General features: G+C 32.3%; 1 protein-coding gene across 3 annotated transcripts in view; it reads right to left on the reverse strand.

Moving 5' to 3' along the window:
* Nucleotides 1–20,379, reverse strand: part of LOC134854412 (substance-P receptor-like) — a 154,402-nt gene that overhangs the window by 100,135 nt on the left and 33,888 nt on the right. For all 3 annotated transcript variants that reach the window (XM_063870650.1, XM_063870651.1, XM_063870652.1), the window contains exon 2: nucleotides 16,455–16,765. In XM_063870650.1, the coding sequence (XP_063726720.1) occupies nucleotides 16,455–16,629 (175 nt within the window). In that variant the 5' untranslated portion in view covers nucleotides 16,630–16,765. The remainder of the gene's footprint in view (nucleotides 1–16,454; nucleotides 16,766–20,379) is intronic.

The following is a 20,379-nucleotide window of genomic DNA, read 5'->3' on the forward strand; positions in this document are numbered from 1 at the left end:
ATTTCAAAACTTGAAAACATTTGTGAACAAGAGCTGAACACCTAATAGCTTGCCTTGAGTTATCTGAGTTTCCGGGAAAAACCCGAGCTAGAGTTTTGCTCCTTGCTACTCCTCGGATAAGGGTCTATGCAAATGAGAAAATGAAAAGCTTTATCAAACGGTTGGACTAATTCTAGTTGGCAGATATGTTTTTCATGATTAAAATTTCTTTAAGAAACCATCTAATTTAGGAGCTGAAATACTGAATCAATCGCCCCGTACAATTAATGCTAAAAGCAACGCTTTGTATCAAAGTTAGCAATGTTCATTACTTTCCAGCGTTGATTTTCTGTCGTCTAGTCGTCCCAATTTTTTTTGCAAGTGTTGACTTCCCATTTAATTGTACTTTCCAGCCTACCAAGAAAGTCGTGAAATATTTGTGCTTGAGTTGATTTTTCTCGAGTAAAGAAAACAACAGTCGCTGAAAAAAGCGAAAAACAGAACCGATTTTTTAAAAAACAAAAATGAACGACGTATAGTTGAAAGGCAGATGTTTTAATTCAAATTAAAACAAACATCTAAATTACTTAATCAATCGCTTTTTGCAATTTATGCCGAATCCAACATTAATTTTCGGTCGTCTCATATTCTCAATTTCCAAAAATTTTGATGTCACGTGGAATTGTGTATCGTATGCTTGGAGAAAATGGCAATTTATTTGTGCTCGGGCAGAGGTTACCCATTTACAATCGCTGACAGTTTGTTTTGGGATTTGATAAAAAATAATAATGTCGTCAGCTCAAAAGCAATATAAAACCATATCAATCTGCAGCAATTTTTACGTTGGCATATTTTGGACAATCAGCGAGCCATACAAAACATCCTGAAATCAGCGAGCCATACAAAACTAAAACTGGTGTCAGAAAAACCCAGTTAAACAATCTTTACAAATTGAAACAAGACTACTCGTATCAGGGCGAAGCCCTGAATGTTCCGACTGCCTTTTAAGGTTTTATGGAGCAGTAATAACATTAAAAAATTAAATGTAAGAAGAAATAAAATGAAATTTTTTTTTTAAATTTGATTTTTTTTTGTGAAAATCATCCCCCCACACGCCATACAAAGTATAAAAGGATAGATTTCGCTCCGTGTAACAAACCATTTATGGCAAATAAGCTTCTTTCAACCAATTTGGAACGATTTTAAGACGGATTAATTCTCCGCTCACGCGTTAATAGTGCGAAATATATGTCGCGCGTTAATTGTCCCAAATTGGCCAAAATGGCAACTTTCAAACCCCCATAACTTTACAAAAAATGATCACAGGTGAAATATCTTTTCAAATTTGAGCTCAGGACAACAATACCTTTCGAATGATATAAAAAAATTCCGTCAAAAATGGCTAGTTAAAAAGTCGAAATTTGAGTGAAGAAAAAAAAAACCCACCCCGAGCACAAACATTCCTTTACTTTCGTATCGAAAGTCGGAACAATAAGTCGGTATGTTTAGTCTTTAAAATGCGTTTTTGTTCCGACTTTCGGTACGAAAGTAACGGAATATTTGTGCTCGGGGTGGGTTTTTTTTTCTTCAGACAAATTTCGACTTCTTAACTAGCCCTTTTCGACGAAATTTTTTTATATCATTCGAAAAGTATTGTTGTCCTGAGCTCAAATTTGAAAAGATATTTCACCTGTGATCATTTTTCATAAAGTTATGGGGGTTTAAAGATTACCATTTTGGCCAATTTGGGACAATTGACGCGCGATATATTTCGCGCTATTAACGCGTAAGCGGAGAGTTAATCCGTCTTAGAAATGGTTCCAAATTTGTTAAAAGAAGCTTATTTGCCATAATTGATTTGTTAATAAGAGCAAAATCTATTACTTTGTACTAAATATGGCATGTGTTGGGATGTTATTACAAAAAATCTCATTTTTTTTTCAATTTTAATTTTATTTGTTATATTTTAACTTTTCATGTTATTACTTCTCCAAAGACCTTAAAAGGCAGTCGGAACATTCAGGGCTTCGCCCTGATACGAGCAGTCTTGTTTTGCATAGCAGCAGTTTGATTTCGATAAAAAATATGTATTTTTTATAGCAAGCTCGTGACAATTACATAAAATTGTATGAATTGATGATAAGTTCAACGCATCTCGGAAAAATAATCACTGATCGGAATAATAATCAATTCTTCAATATAATCTGATCGGAGAAAAACTGTCGACAAAAAGGATCTTATGTTGACAAAAATGTCAAAAAAACCGTCGAGAAAAACAGCCTGAAATGCTTCGCTTTTCAATCCAATTTGGAGCAAGTACAGCCAGTGAGCAAGAAGAAAAACTAATTAAGCTGTGAAAGATTAATTTGATAGCAAAAAAAACATATCTTTCAAGCCTCAAAAAGGGCATATCCGCCACCAAGAAATAGAAAAATTCAAAAAAGTTCTAATTTTATGCTAAAACACCCAAAAAAAACCTCAAAAACTGGAAAACTTAACCATGGCCGTGTACTTTATAAGCCTTTAGTCATTGAGAATATTTCATACTTGTAGCTGCTCGTAAGCTGAATTTATCACTTATGTTGCTTTCAATAAGATTTGATATGAGAAGTTTGGCTAACTTTAGAAAAAATTAGCCGGATTAACACGATGCCTGGAGTATCACTCGAACAAAAATATGGAAGAAGAAATCCATGATGCTTGGAATTTAAATATGTTTCAGATTTATGAATAAAATTGTTATGTCTCAATTACAATTATGTTTCAACCGTTTCGATCAAAATTTCGAATGTTGGCACCGTCTAGACCAAAAGTCCGTATGTTTTGAGCGTTTCTACCAAATTTGGGTATATTCCGTCTTTCTAGACCAAAAATATACTCGACCGTGCTCAAACGAAGCATTATATGTTTCGATCACCTAGACCGAAAAAAGTGATCGATTTTGCTGGTCCCAAACGAGATATATCTCAACCGTCTCGACCGACTTTGGATATGATTCGACTGTCAGTTTAAATGACCTATCTAAAAACAAACGTTATAATTTATGCTTTTGGATAATATCTCAGTATGATTTTTATCAGAATGAAATTAATAAAATTTAGGTGCAATTCTAATGCTTTGTAGAGCTTTAAAAAATTTTGAACAATATTTTCAATTTTAATGGGTTTCTGATCGAAGACGTCTCAATTTGAAAAAAGTTCTTAAAGTCGTCTTATACCGCTGGACGATTGTGCTTGAGGTATGGGTGAATATGTGCTCGTAACATGTGCTCGACTTTGAAAAACGGATCATAAAGTGCAGACCTCGTTGAGTCTCGAATAGATTTAACCTTTAAATTTTAGAAAAAAAGTCTAGCGTTCAGTTCTTATCAATATTCGGGTTAACAGCTAACCATTTTTAACTGTTTTCCAATTAGTAGGAGCCATGGATTTTAGTTTTTAAGGGGGTGAACGCACACCTGGTTGATTTACGGAGGAAATTGTTTGCATAATCATTCTTCCCTGTTTCCTTTAATCAATCAAAACACGAAAGCACTTCTTACAAAATGAAAAATGAATTGACCAGGTAAATCTGGTTTTTTAAAGAGAACTATGAAATGGAGAAATTTGAAACAGTAGCGGATACCTGGATAAAATAATATGAAACAGTAGCGGACTTAGGGGCAGACGCCTCCACCTCAGCTATTCGACTCCCTCACCAACCAAAAGGTCCTCCCTTTGGTATTATTTTTTTCATATCTATTTTGGCCGGCCAACCCTAAAATATTTTACAGGACGCCTTTGGCTCCAATGTTTACTAATTTTGAAGGAGAGGGAGCAATTTTTAGGCCAAATATTTCCGAAAGAGCCAAAAGATGGCATTTTGTTTTGACAAGTTTTTTTTTAAATTTGCCTGCAGCAGAGCTTTTTTGTTCAAATAAGGTCTCTATATTGTTCTAGGATTTTTCGGAATACCAATTTGGTATAGAAAAAAAACTGACATTTTCGAAAAAAAAATTGAAAATCCACCCCTGCTTGGATTGCTAAACTAGCCTAAATTCAGTATAAAATGAATTTTGAACCGGATTATCTCACCACCGGTGCTAGAGCAAATTGAAAACTTCGAGCAATTAATTATCCCAAAATGGCTTGGCTGGCAATTTGCAAACTCCAATAACCATAAATTTACGAAAAATAAGTGTCGAAATGATAATGTCAGCTTAAGTTTGGGCTCAAAAATTATTATTTTTTTCAGACTAAGGAGGTAATCTTACAATGTCGACAACCCTCCGATAAAAAAACAGAAATTTTGGCTGGAGAAAAACTAACCCGAGGACAAATATTTTGTCAGCTTCTTGGTAAATCAGTTTGTATGAATATTCAGCGCAAATAGTTTGGAAGAAAATAAAAACCTGTACCACAATTATAATCGTTGTTTTATAGCCGACAAAAATGAGACAAAACATATTCAGACGGAACAATTTAAGGTATGATTGTTTTCAGTAACTGCAAAAAAAATTGGCCACCAATCAATTTGATTTCGTTCACAACTTTGAAAAAATTTTCAAAAAAAAAAATAAATTTATAACCTGGCTTGATTAATTCTACAGCCTTAGTTTTCAGGTTTTTTAAGTTTTTGAAGGAAAAAATTTTTGTTCGAACCGCTGAAAGAGAAAACTCACGCTTCGTCCACGCAAAATCATGTGCCAAAAATTATTTTTAAAATGGATCAAGTAATCTATCTTTATACAGCTATTTCAGTCGTAAGTTTATCATTTTCAATGGGCTCGAAAGTTTTCTCACTGCTTGATTTTTATTCCAATTCGGAGCAAGTAAAGCGAGTAACAGTAGGACCAAAAATTCTTATTGGACCTACGAAATTTTTTACATAGCGTTGCCAAAAGTTTAACACTTACTACCAACTGTTGGAAAAACTCCAAAAGATGAAGCTTTAAAAGAAAACTCGAAAACTTGTTTTATGATTCATTTTGCCAAGAAAACTGTATTAAACCTACAAGGTCTGCTCCAGAGACTGCAATTTAATTTATCTGGTGAAACCAATATTAAGAAACGACTCGGTTTTAAAAAATGGAAAAAAAATAAAGTTTTGAAAGAACGTTTTGAAATTTTGCTTATTATCCGTTGTGAAGCGCTTACATCGAGTCACTAAAGCAAAAAGCTCTTATTTAAGTTTAAAACGCTTATGAAGTGGAAAAGCTATTAAAAGATTAACCTCTCAAAAAATTGAAAAAAACTATAGATTTTTTGATATCATTTTTTGATTACTAGCTGTTTGTGGTTTTTTATTTTTTGTTTGGCAAATATAGCTTTAGTTAATTTCAAATCCTCTGTTCAAAGCATGCACCAAAAAAGGACAAAATTTGAAAACAGAGGAACAATTTCAGAAATTATTGAATTTTTAACTGTTCGTTAGCTCAAATTCTTACTTAATTCGCTTTTCAGAGGATGTGATTTGAAACGGTGCTAGAATCAACCCAGATTGAACTCCAAAAACCGAAATTGCATATCTTACAATTCCATACACCGAAAATGCTTATCATACAATTCCATACATCAAATGTATGAAAAAAGTCTTGTCATACAATTTTCATACTATTTCAAAAAATCATTGAGAAAAGATTCGAACTAGTTTCTGCGGCTATTTGAACCAAACCGCAAAAATAAATCGAATTGTAAAGATTTCATCAAAAATTTTTTTTCAAAAATTTTAAGATAGTTATATAAAATTTTTTTAAAAAATGTTGAAAACCCTTGCTTAGCAAACTTTTGATCAAAGTTTTTCTATTATTAAAACTTGAGAGCGATGCAAAACGAATCAAGTTTTTTAGCATACGCTCCGTTTCAATTGGGTTCGAAACAAAAAAGTTTACCTTTAAATTAGATTTACCTTTAAATTTTAGAAAAAACTCTAGCGTTCAGTTCTTATCAATTTTCGGGTTAACAGCTAACCATTTTTAACTATTTTCCAATTAGTAGGAGCCATTGATTTTAGTTTTTAAGGGGGTGAACGCACACCTGGTTGATTTACGGAGGAAATTGTTCACATATTCATTCTTCCCTGTTTCCCTTAATCAATCAAAACACGGAAGCACTCCTTACAAAACGAAAAATGAATTGACCAGGTAAGTCTGGTTTTTTAAAGAGAACTATGAAATGGAGAAATTTGAAACAGTAGCGGATACCTGGATAAAACAATTTGAAACAGTAGCGGACTTAGGGGGCAGACGCTTCCACCTCTACCTCAGGTATTCGGCTCCCTCACCAACCAAAAGGCCCTCCCTTTGGTGTTATTTTTTTTCATATTTATTTTAACAACCCTAAAATTTTTTACAAGACGCCTTTGGATCCAATTTTTACTAATTTTGAAGGAGAGGGAGCAATTTTTAGGCCAAATATTTCCGAAAGAGCCAAAAGATGGCATTTTGTTTTGACATGTTTTTTTTTAATTTGCCTGCAGCAGAGCTTTTTTGTTCAAATAAGGTCTCTATTTTGTTCTAGGATTTTTCGGAATACCAATTTGGTATAGAAAAAAAACTGACATTTTCGAAAAAAAAATTGAAAATCCACCCCTGCTTGGATTGCTAAACTAGCCTAAATTCAGTATAAAATGAATTTTGAACCGGATTATCTCACCACCGGTGCCAGAGCAAATTGAAAACTTCGAGCATTTAATTATCCCAAAATGGCTTGGCTGGCAATTTGCAAACTCCAATAACCATAAATTTACGAAAAATAAGTGTCGAAATGATAATGTCAGCTTAAGTTTGGGCTCAAAAATTATTATTTTTTTTCAGACTAAGGAGGTAATCTTACAATGTCGACAACCCTCCGATAAAAAAATAGAAATTTTGGCTGGAGAAAAACTAACCCGAGGACAAATATTTTGTCAGCTTCTTGTTAAATCAGTTTGTATGAATATTCAGCGCAAATAGTTTGGAAGAAAATAAAAACCTGTACCACAATTATAATCGTTGTTTTATAGCCGACAAAAATGAGACAAAACATATTCAGACGGAACAATTTAAGGTATGATTGTTTTCAGTAACTGCAAAAAAAATTGGCCACCAATCAATTTGATTTTGTTCACAACTTTGAAAAAATTTTCAAAAAAAAAAATAAATTTATAAACTGGCTTGATTAATTCTACAGCCTTGTAGAGTTTTCAGGTTTTTTAAGTTTTTGAAGGAAAAAATTTTTGTTCGAACCGCTGAAAGAGAAAACTCACGCTTCGTCCACGCAAAATCATGTGCCAAAAATTATTTTTAAAATGGATCAAGTAATCTATCTTTATACAGCTATTTCAGTCGTAAGTTTATCATTTTCAATGGGCTCGAAAGTTTTCTCACTGCTTGATTTTTATTCCAATTCGGAGCAAGTAAAGCGAGTAACAGTAGGACCAAAAATTCTTATTGGACCTACGAAATTTTTTACATAGCGTTGCCAAAAGTTTAACACTTACTACCAATTGTTGGAAAAACTCCAAAAGATGAAGCTTTAAAAGAAAACTCGAAAACTTGTTTTATGATTCATTTTGCCAAGAAAACTGTATTAAACCTACAAGGTCTGCTCCAGAGACTGCAACTTATCTGGTGAAACCAATATTAAGAAACGACTCGGTTTTAAAAAATGGAAAAAAAATAAAGTTTTGAAAAAACGTTTTGAAATTTTGCTTATTATCCGTTGTGAAGCGCTTACATCGAGTCACTAAAGCAAAAAGCTCTTATTTAAGTTTAAAACGCTTATGAAGTGGAAAAGCTATTAAAAGATTAATCTCTCAAAAAATTGAAAAAAACTATAGATTTTTTGATATCATTTTTTGATTACTAGCTGTTTGTGGTTTTTTATTTTTTGTTTGGCAAATATAGCTTTAGTTAATTTCAAATCCTCTGTTCAAAGCATGCACCAAAAAGTGACAAAATTTGAAAACAGAGGAACAATTTCAGAAATTATTGAATTTTTAACTGTTCGTTAGCTCAAATTCTTACTTAATTCGCTTTTCAGTGCATGTGATTTGAAACGGTGCTAGAATCAACCCAGATTGAACTCCAAAAACCGAAATTGCATATCTTACAATTCCATACACCGAAAATGCTTATCATACAATTCCATACATCAAATGTATGAAAAAAGGCTTGTCATACAATTTTCATACTATTTCAAAAAATCATTGAGAAAAGATTCGAACTAGTTTCTGCGGCTATTTGAACCAAAGCGCAAAAATAAATCGAATTGTAAAAATTTCATCAAAAATTTTTTTTCAAAGGTTTTAAGATAGTTATATAAAATTTTTTTAAAAAATGTTGAAAACCCTTGCTTAGCAAACTTTTGATCAAAGTTTTTCTATTATTAAAACTTGAGAGCGATGCAAAACGAATCAAGTTTTTTAGCATACGCTCCGTTTCAATTGGGTTCGAAACAAAAAAGTTTACCTTTAAATTAGATTTACCTTTAAATTTTAGAAAAAACTCTAGCGTTCAGTTCTTATCAATTTTCGGGTTAACAGCTAACCATTTTTAACTATTTTCCAATTAGTAGGAGCCATTGATTTTAGTTTTTAAGGGGGAACGCACACCTGGTTGATTTACGGAGGAAATTGTTCACATATTCATTCTTCCCTGTTTCCCTTAATCAATCAAAACACGGAAGCACTCCTTACAAAACGAAAAATGAATTGACCAGGTAAGTCTGGTTTTTTAAAGAGAACTATGAAATGGAGAAATTTGAAACAGTAGCGGATACCTGGATAAAACAATTTGAAACAGTAGCGGACTTAGGGGGCAGACGCTTCCACCTCTACCTCAGGTATTCGGCTCCCTCACCAACCAAAAGACCCTAACTTTGGTGTTATTTTTTTTCATATTTATTTTGGCCGGCCAACCCTAAAATATTTTACAAGACGCCTTTGAATCCAATTTTTACTAATTTTGAAGGAGAGGTAGAAATTTTTAGGCCAAATATTTCCGAAAGAGCCAAAAGACGGCATTTTGTTTTGACCTGTTTCTTTTTTGATTTGCTTGCGGCAGAGTTTTTTTTTTGTTCAAATAAGGTCTCTATATTGTTCTAGAATTTCTCGGAAAACCAATTTGGTAAAGAAAAAAACTGACATTTTCGGAAAAAAAATGAAAATCTACCCCTGCTTGGATTGCTAAACTAGCCTCAATTCAGTATGGAAAAATTTTTGAACCGCATTATCTCACCACCGGAAAACTTCGAGCAATTAATTATCCCAAAATGGCTTGGCTAGCAATTTGCAAACTCCATCAACTATAAAATTAAGAAAAAAAAAGTGTCGCAATTAAATTGTCAACTTAAGCTTGGGCTCAAAAATTAATATTTTTTCAGACTAAGGTGGTAATCTTACAATGTTGACAACCCTCCGATAAAAAACAGAAATTTTGGCTGAAGGAAAACTAACTCGAGGACAAATTTTTTGTCAGCTTCTTGTTAAATCAGTTTGTATGAATATTCAGCGCAAAAAGGTTGGAAGAAAACAAAAACATGTACAACAATTATAATCGTTGTTTTATAGCCGACAAAAAACGAGACAAAACATATTCAGACGGAAGAATTAAGGGTATGATTTTTTCAGTAACTGCAAAAAAAATTGGCCACCAATCAATATGAGTTCGTTCACAACTTTGAAAAATTTTTCAAAAAAGTAAATTTATAACCTGGCTTGATTAATTCTACAGCCTCGTAGAATTTTCAGGTTTTTTAAATTTTTGAAGGAAAAAATGTTTGTTCAGACCGCTGGAAGGGAAAAATCACGCTATCTTCGTCCACGCAAAATCATGTGCCAAAAATTATAATTAAAATGGATCAAGTAATCTATTTCTATACAACTAATTCAGTCGTAAGTTTATCAATTTTCAATGTGCTCGAAAGTTTTCTCACTGCTTGTTTTTTATTCCAATTCGGAGCAAGAAAAGCGAGTAACAGTAGAACCAAAAATTCTTATTGGACCAAAAACATTTTTTTCATAGCGTTGGATGATAACCAGTACCAAGAGAAGAAGTGGAAATTTCGCCAAAAGTTTAACACTTACTACCAACTGTTGGAAAAACTCCAAAAGATGAAGCTTTATAAGACAACACGAAAATTTGTTTTATGATTCACTTTGCCAAGAAAACTGTAGTAAGCCTAAAAGGTCTGCTCGAGAGACTGCAACTTATCTGCTGAAACCAAGATTAAGAAACGACTCGGTTTTAAAAAATGGGAAAAAAATAAAGTTTTGAAATACCGTTTTGAAATTTGGCTTATTATCCGTTGTGAAGCAATTACATCAAGTCACTGAAGCAAAAAACTTTTATTTAAGTTTAAAACATTTATGGAGTGGAAAAATTTTAAAAAGATTAATCTCTCAAAAAATTGAAAAAAACTATAGAATTTTTTGATATCATTTTTTGATTACTAGCTGTTTTTGGTTTTTTAGTTTTTGTTTGGCAAATATAGTTTTAGTTAATTTCAAATCCTCTGTTCAAAGCATGCACCAAAAAGTGACAAAATTTGAAAACAGAAGAACAATTTCAGAAATTACTGAATTTTTAACTGTTCGTTAGCTCAAATTCTTCAGATTGACCTCCAAAAACCGAAATTGCATATCTTAAAATTCCATACACCAAAAATGCTTATCATACAATTCCATAAATCAAATGTATGAAAAAAAGCTTGTCATACAATTTTCATACTATTTCAAAAAATCATTGAGAAAAGATTCGAACTAGTTTCTGCGGCTATTTGAACCAAAGAGCATATATAAATCGCATTGTAAAAATTTCATCAAAAGTTTTTTTTCAAAAATTTTAAGATAGATGTATAAAATTTTTTAAAAAATGCTGAAAACCCTTGCTTAGCAAACTTTTGATCAAGTTTTTTCTATTATTAAAACTTGAGAGTGATGCAAAAGGAATCAAGTTTTCTAGCATACGCACCGTTTCAATTGGAGTCGAAACAAAAAAGTTTACCTCGGCTTGAAAAAAACGTTTTTTGAAAAATTTTATAAACGTAGATCAAACAAGGGTTCGAAAAATTCAGAACCACTTACTTTGTGAAATAAAAATTGTTCCGACTTTCGATACGAATGTAGCGAAATATTTGTGCTCAGGGTGGGTTTTTTTTCTTCAGACAAAATTCGACTTTTCAACTAGCCGTTTTTGGCAAAATTTTTTCAATCATTCAAAAGGTATTGTTGTCCTGAGCTCAAATTTGAAAAGATATTTCACCTGTGACCATTTTTTGTATAGTTATGGGGGTTTAAACAGTGCCATTTTGGCCAATTTGTTTCGCGCTATTAACGCGTAAGCGGAGATTTAATCCGTCTTAGAAATCGTTCCAATTGTTTGAAGGAATTTTATTTGCCTTAATTGAAATATTAAAAGAAGCGAAATCTATCCTTTTGTACTTTATATGACGTGTGGGGGGATGATTTTCACAAAAAGTCTCAAATTTTAGAACAAAATTCATTTTATTTTATTACATTTAATTTTTTTATGTTTTTACTGCCCCATAGACCTTAAAAGGCAGTCGGAACATACAGGGCTTCGCCCTGATACGAGCAGTCGTGTTATCCTTGATGGCAATTTTCAGCAAAAACGAATCGATCTCAGTTCATTTTTTTCCAATGGCCGAAGTGTGGGTGTATTTTTAAAATTTGATTAAGGTTAAAAACTCCGGCTGCCCTAGTATTTCAGCAATTGACTATACATTATTTTAAAAAATTAAAACTAAGTTCAGTTTGAGAAAATAGTGCAGTGAGCATAGTTTAGAGGTTTTTCGTTTTTTTTTTTTTGAATCTCAAAAGTAGAAACGGTGTTTTAAAAGTGGCCGATAAGCTCCATTAGCCCTCTGAGTGCAACATTAGAGCCATATGGCATTGTCAATCTGCAAAAAGTGCAAATTGTAAGAATGGCAATTTATAAAAGTGCAAAAAAATTCTTGTTTAAACAGGAAACAATATGCTTAGCGATAACATTATGCTGATTTAAAGCCCTTCAATTATCTGTCTGAACAAGTTTTGATGGATCTAATACGGCGATGGACTACCCAAAGTACTATTTGTTAGTTCTTTTTAGAGAGAATGTTCCGTAAAATTTAAAACTGAATTACGCAACAGCTGTGCTGCTGTTAAAAAAAGGGTTTTCCTTGCTGTAAACTCGTTCGAAAGTTTATATTAAGGTGCTGTAATTTTAGCATTTGAAATGTATCTTTGAAAATCATGAATTATAGCACAAATAGATATCAGTCAAAAATTCATCGAACCAGATTTTGTGACATGTTAGATAGATTTATAGACTTCGTTTTGTGCGTTTCATTATTTTCATTTAAATCAGGGCAGGGTTAATTCTTTTCTGAAAAGGTTTTCTCAAATTTGATGTACTTTTTTTGAGATGAAGTTCCTTTTTTGACATAAACTCGAAGTTGTGATTACAGCGCTATTCTATATCTATCATTCGCTAATCTACAAGGAAATCCGGTCGTTATTTGTAAGGGGGTATTAAAGTCCGGCTGAAATTGTCCACATTAAATTTTTCAGTGCCCACTTTATTTTTTAGAGGAGGACAGGTTGAGTTTGATTGGATTTCTTAAACTATGTCCCCCTTTCCCCCTTTTGCAAATAATTTGTAACAATACTTTCCTTACGAGGTCAAACTGTGATTTTTGGACACAATTTTAACAAGTTTAAAGTCTTGTCTCTGGAATCCAGGAACATACAGACACAATATTGTGCGCCTATCCAGTGCACAGTTTGAGCTCGTAATGTTGGCAAGTGAATACGCTTGCTCCGCTTCGCTTCTCTGCGCTTACATCCGGGACTAGAGGAATACTGCGCCTGAATCAGTGTTCCCCGCTTAATTTACAATTATGAATTGTCGCTTGTTACGAATTGTCACCTGTTAGGAATTGTCGCCTCACGGGTAAATAAACATACGCTTACTTAGCCATTAAATTATTTTTTTATTGGGGTAGCAATTCGTTGCTAAGTACCCAAGGGGGTAGTTAAAGAGATCTGCTTGCCCTAGTGATGCTGAATCGACCGAATTAAGGAACGGAAAACAAGACGTTTTTGAGAATGCCAATGATAACACGGAGTAAACTTTGTGAAAATTTCTTTTACCGTGTCGCAGAATTGTCAAATACCCTAGCGAGATCGAACAATTTGCTGGCTATGGTCCTTTTCAAGAAATTGTAATCTTTAAGATTTTGAAAGAATTTGAACTTGTTATTGTTTGACAAACTACAAACATTTAAATACTCGATTTATCCAGAGTCATGGTTTTTAAGTTTTTTTTTCTACTAACTTTGCTATCAATGACAAAGAGCAAGTAATCCCCGCCTGGCATCTTATGATTATTTTGATTATTTTTTGAGGTAATGGATATAATCCCTATATTTTCAAATGTTTTACAAATTCCATATAGAATAATAGCGGTAAATTGATAAGGAATGATAATCGTGCAAATGCTGCTCTCACATCGAGTCCAAAAAACTTGTTCAAAAAAAGATTGGGCCAATTTAATGCATTTTGAATTTCTTCGAGACTAATTGATAAGGTTAATCTTCATTTTCCAACCAGGCGTAGTAAAATAATTGTGGTCTTGATGTCTCAATAGATAGCTAATAGTGTTCAACGGTCTTAGTCTGAAATAGTAAATAAAATGTTTGCTATCGTAATTATTGATAACAAATTCACATTTATAATCATATTGCTTAAAACTACCGCAAATTTTCAGATCCATTAACTTAACTATATTTAGACCGGATTCTGAGCTGAGGTTGAATAGTCAGAGCTCTCAATTATATTTCATTCTTCAGATCACTGAAAGTTTCTAAACAGAAGCACCAGCAAAACACGGATCTCTTTAACCATATCCCCCTTTTTGCAAAAGGGAGGAAATTCGTTTTTAGGTTTACAGTTCTCATATGCTTAACTGTTGATTCATTTCTCAAAGGGGGAGGGGTGTATTCTTTACTAAGTAACCGAGGGGGATATATTTGAAGACATCCCAAAAAATATCATGTTTTGAAATTTGAAAAAAAAAATCGAACTTGACATTTTCAAGCGATTGTTGCTGCAACCACTCTCAAAGTTAGGCACGTGAAAGAATGATCGGATCCTGATAGCTAGAGCCCCCATTCTCAATAGTTTTTTTAGTGCATCAAAGGGGGGTAATTCATGACTAAGTACCATAAGGGGGATAGTGACCCGAACGCTCTCTGAGATGAGCAAACAATAAAATTAATTGTGGTTTCTACGATTCGCAGAGGACCTATGAAAAGCTATTCAGACTGTTTACGCATAGTCAGTGTCTCCTATTTCCCCATATTCCAGACAGATATTCTGTTGAGCGATGCTCTTTTGTAGCAACTCAATGTCATTTTTTTTGCGGCTAGGCCTTTCACCGTCTAGGCCTTTCACCCCTATTGTAGCCTAGCTCGTTCAAGATATGGTCCACCCCTTTTTGTAGCCTAAGTCGGTCAAGCTGGGGTCCATCTGAAGCTAGAGTGGGAGCTCGTCCTCACAAACTATCATTTTCATGGCAGGAGATCAATTACACAATATGACGATAGCAAAGTCAACGACTTACCACTATGCTAAGTGCCAGATGCGCAAAAAGTATGCTTTATTAATAAAGTCCATTCACTCGTGATTGGATAAATAGAAAAAAATCCGAACAAAAACCTAGAAAAAAAAACAAAGCAAAAACAAAATCTGATTTGTTTACTATTTCAATTTTTTAGACAAATTTTTGCGGTCAGTTGTCTTTATCTTTTCGCATATATGATTCGTTGTTATGAAAAAAAAATTGGAAAGGGGACCCTTTACTTCATTTATAAAGCACTTGTTCCAACTTTGATGATTTTGAAAAAAAGAGTGGATTTGTTTCTGTTTTCAAAAATAGATAATGGTGATTAATAATTTTTGGGCACCAAAAAAAATTTTTTCTGAAATTTTTTATTAGTTTTTTGTTTTTGTTCCAACCAAAAAAAATGAGGAGGAAAGTTTTCATTGGGTCTGTTTTTTTGTTTTTCTTGCAAAATCAGATACCACTAACAATCATCGGAAAAGGTCGAGTGATACATATCTCCGTTCTCTCATTTATGATGATTATTTAAAAAAATTTTCTAATGGATGTGGTTTAAACATTCTGCGCTACTTCGTCCAAATACCGATTTCCCGCGCTACCTGCTTGGCAAAGTTGGCTCTCTTTGTTTTTTTTTCAAAATGAGGTTGAAATCAAATAATTGATATATAAGTGCTTAGATTTCACGAAAAACCAAAAAAAATTATAATGTTGTTTTTAATGCATTAAAAACATACCTTCACTCCCATTCGTTCTTTTAAAAAAATCATGAATAAAAAATTTTAATTAGAATTTTAAAAATGGCAACCAAAGTTTATTAACAAAATTAGAAAAGTTTATAGTTTCAAATGATCATCATCAATATAATTGTAATCACAACAAAAAACGTAAAAAACGCTTAAAATTTCCCAAAAATTTTTAAAATAAAAATAGGACTTTTTCGAAGACATATATTACTAAAAATTGTTTAACCATCAAAAGTTATTAAAAATCATAAAGCCATTACCATTAACATAACTCAATCACAAATATAACAAAATTGTTTATCATACTTGTTTATGAGAAAAATTACAGAATTTTTAAAACAATAGTTGTGGTTATTAACATAAAGATCATCATTATAATTATTTTACTCATAGTAACAAAAAACATCATAACTATCGTCAAAAACATTATTAATATCGTCAGAAGTATTAATCATAAATTTGAACTGATAACTTGGTAAACAAGATTTGTTTAGCTCAATCATGCTCACCAATCTCTACGTGCTTGTCCCATACTTCCTTCTTTGTGAAGTTGTGGGAACAATAAAATTATGATTGAAAAAGAAAGATTATCTCCTAATTGAAGATCAAAAACAAGCTAGTTGGAAGTATGTTACCGCAGATTATTTCGAACATCGTGATTTTTGAAAAAGTCATGTCGGAACACAGTAATATTTAAATGACAAGGAATTTTGTTCTTTTCTAGCAGAAATTTTGTTGAACAATTTGTGGTGGTTCAAATTATACTTTGGATAAAATCAATTGAAATAAGGTAAAAGTCTTTGTAAAATTACCTGATTGCTCTGTTAATTTAGTCTGTAAATCAAAAATTCAATTGAATTTTTTAAGAAGTTCGCTTTTTCAGTTTCATTTTGTAATTAAAAACAGTTTCTTTACTGTTATCGGCTTAAAATGATCTTATGATGCTTCATTTGATTCTTTTAGAAAAAACTTAATATCGCTTTGGAAAATTAACCCTAAGTCATATTACTTCAAACTTCTAAAACGCGTCGAATACCGAATGATTTGTGCAATGCGAATGCGACTATTTTGAATACTTCAGTCATGACTTTCGAAATACTTGATACTCAGAATTTGTTAATCTGAAAAAAAGCAAAAAAAGTTCTTACCGATAACATTTCCGAAGAAGCCCATGAAAACGACAGCCGAGTAGAGGACCGCCCAGAAAACCATTTCCGCTATTTCTTTCACGTCATTGTCGGCCGAGTAGTCTGTCGGCTCATCTGTCATTTTCGGCTGCTCTGTTGTGAAAGGAGGTACCGTTGGATTGAGTTCGCTAGACATCGCCAATACGGATTCACGTAACTTCTAGCTGGTCGTAATTAGAATTGCTGACTGTTTAGTCGTAATTACCAATTCAATTTTTTCTAAAGACTACTAGAGCCTGATATTTTTCCTGATGTTTTTCCTGATATTTTTCCTGAAATTCAAAGTGACATTTAGCCGGTTGAATATAATTAAAAAGGCGTGATGACAACTATATTATCAGTAACTTTACAAGATGCATTATAAATAAACTGATTTCAAATCTTTTGAAAACTACCGTAGGATGAAAATGATAACAAATTCAAAAGAGAAATCTCTAATGCATTAAAACTAACAACACTGCTTTGTAGGGGGCAAGGCTTTAAATATGCTCCAATGTACTTGTAGTGGTTTTTAAAATTCTTTTAAATCTGACCAATGCGCCATTTTCATACAAACCGACTGATATAAATCTTATCTAGTAAGAATTATTTGGACCAATTCGATGCCTCAATTCAGTTTGGAATGATGTCTGAACCGGATAGTTTTCGCCGTTTTCACTACGCTCTATTACGCTTTAATTACCTGAAGGTTTTCTCAAAATGGTAATAAACTTAGTATATGATCACCTGTTTCAAAATCTTTCAAAACTTGCCAAACAGGTCCGTCGGAATTGGAATTAAAAAGTCAAAGTTTGCCTGAAAAAAACACCCCGAGAACAAACAATCCGTTTTTTTCTTCAAAAGTCTGAAAAAAAAAACAGTTTAACGTGTGTTAAACTTTCAAGAACATGGTAATCAATTATGCTTGTTGCCAGTTCAATGCAAAGTCAATGAAATATTCTTCCCAAAAACCACTTTATTGTAACCGAGACTGCTCGTATCGAGCATAATCCTGAATGTCCCGAGTGCCATTAATTCCAATATGTTTTGGTTGATCAAACTTCGAAAAACAGTGGTTTTTTCACAAATAAAATTAAACTTTAAATGATAAAAATTGAGCCGCATTTGGGATTAATAAAACCAATTAGCTTGCCTCAATTCAATTTGAAACAATAGTGCGGGATAGTAACAATGCCCTTTGCACTCGCGGCATCGAAGTATAAAACGAGCAGTTTTGATGGAATCGAGCCATTTAGTGTAATGCTGTGCGAACTCGGCGGGTTCCTCGAAGATCCATGGATTGATCGCCCATTTTTTGGGTAATTGGTTCGAATAAAAAGACCTCCCCTAGCACAATTTTTCCTCAATTTCTACGAAAGTTATAATATCTATGTTTTAAACCTTATATTGCAAAACTATATAGAGAAAATTTGCTTAGAAAAACAATCAATTTTTTATAATCTCAAACAAATAGCAGTTTTTTCTATCCAGGTCGGAATAATTATAGAGAAATTTGACTAATTTTTCTTGCTGAGCAAAAAACTATGACTAATTGTTCTTGCTGAATAAAAAACTATGCAATAAAAAACTCTTGCTGAATAAAAAACTATGCAACCAAAAAACTATATAACTCCTATCCTATACGTTCATTGGATAGGAGTTATACGTCAATTGAAAATGTTATCAGTTCAATCTAAGACAAATTTTCTTTTTTAATTGAGGTTCGTTCTTAAAAATTTGATTATTTATAAGAAAAACCTGTTGCTTGTCAATTAACACAAGAAAACTCCAATGACAATGGTCTATGTTGCGATTGTAGTAATTGTTAATATCTGCAGAACAACACACAACAATTTTTATTTGTTAGAAAACCCAATTAAAACACAATCAAACTGTATTAAGTTTTTTCTTGTTATTTTTTTTTAACCAGTAAGCGGTGATTGAAATAGAACAAAAAACTTTCAAAATGTAGTATGTAAAATGTAAAATATCTCAAACAGCGTAAACATGCAAATGAATTGGTCAAGAAATTGACCATAATTATATACCGTCAATGCTCTAAAATGAATTAGTCTGAAAGTTTCCCGTAATGAAAAAAAAACTTTGAATTTCTAAAATCAGAAAGTGGACTAAAGAGAGTTTTTTATTGTAGCAAGTATAACATTCCTAAAATTTATGCTGAAAGGCCGAAAATGGGACAAGAGAAACATACCCTCATTGTGAAAATTTATCCTGTAACATGCTTCAATTCAATTTCGAGAGCTTGGAAAGTTTAAATGCGAGCATCTAAGGGCCCAAAAAAACGGATGTATCGAAGTTTCTAATAGGTCGAACAGAATACTGCAAATAAAATTGATGATTTTAAAAAGTATAACACAACTTTGAGCTGACTTTTTGATCTTTTTGCAAATTGAGTTGTTTCAACGAAAAAAATTTTCAACATTTTGTCAGCTGCATCATGATAAAATTTATTTAAGGATGATTAAAACGACAAAACTAAGAGACGTTTAAAAATCTGATGTGTACTAAGCAACCCTTATCAATATTTTTCAAACAGACAATCAGAGAATTATCAATTTAACTTTGTTGAAATCAAAAGTGAATTATCACTAAAGGTGTATACAGGCCGTGGGGAATCCATTTTGCTATATTTAAAAAAATAAATAAAAAAATTGATTTGATTTGCAGCTTTTTAATTTGGCCCGCATATTTATTCGCCCGTGAGAGTTAAAATGATATTATTTGAAAACTTGTTGAAATTATTTCTAAACGTGCAAATTAAAAACGGACAAAATTTTTCAAGTTTTTGATTGATTCTTATCTTAAATTGCCTTTTTCATCAAAAACTAGACACGTAATAATTCTTTGAAATCGAAGTTTTGAAGAAACAATTTACTGCTGATTCAAGGTTATAACACAGCAAATTTATATCTGGTTATTTTGAAATAGAATGTGTTTTTAGTCTATTTTCGACGTGGCAGTGACGTCATATCACGCTGATAACTTTCAGGGCTTTAAAACAGTTTTTCTAATCAGCAAGAAAATTACAACAAAATCATTTTTTTTCTATCTAGTATTATCAAGATTCTTTCTCGCTGATAAATTTATCGTTTTTTCCTTTTTTGTCTCGCAGTATCATATTTTCACAAAAAGTTCAAAGAGATGCCAATGAAATAATTATCCAGGTTGTAAATAATTAATGAAATGTAATCCTGATTGAACTAAACTTATTACTAATTCTAAATAATTATCTTTCTCAACTCATTTGTTGCAAGGTTGCAGTGTCGACCATAAGTAAACAACTTTTTGTTCTGTTTGACACCGAAAATATGTTCTGAAATCGTGTGTAGCTCGTTTTTCTTTTTTCATTTTTATGTACGTTATGACAAACAACAAAAAAGTTACAGCTAGTTGATTTTAGTTATAATTTATTTAGTTATACTGAGTACCATTTAAAAACTTACTTAATCTAGTTACAATTTGATTCAAAGAGCTATATAATTTTCAACGATTTCTTTTAACAATTGTGGCAATTGTCTGCATAAAATGTTGTTTTTAATAAAGTTTCAATTTTTTTTGTCAGTTAATTTTTCTTTTTGTTTAAATTAATCAATTCTATTTTCTGAGATAACTGTTTGCCTCTAGATGACTGTATGTTTAAAAATACAAATTGTAACCCAAATTTCTCATGTGAGCGGGAAAAGCGGTGACAAAAATTATGAAGCAGTTGGCATTTTTGTGAAGTTTCAGACCATCAGTCTAACTCTTGTCTTTGGAAAAAAAGTGCCGTATCTATATTTTTCGTATCGACATTCGATAGACATTTCGTAGCGACATTCGAAAAATCACGTAATGTTTGTTTTCGCGTAGTGTTGTTTTTTTTGTCGGAATTTTGAACATTACAACA

Source organism: Symsagittifera roscoffensis, chromosome 9 (genome assembly GCF_963678635.1).
Source record: "Symsagittifera roscoffensis chromosome 9, txSymRosc1.1, whole genome shotgun sequence".
NCBI classification, from domain to species: domain Eukaryota; kingdom Metazoa; phylum Xenacoelomorpha; order Acoela; family Convolutidae; genus Symsagittifera; species Symsagittifera roscoffensis.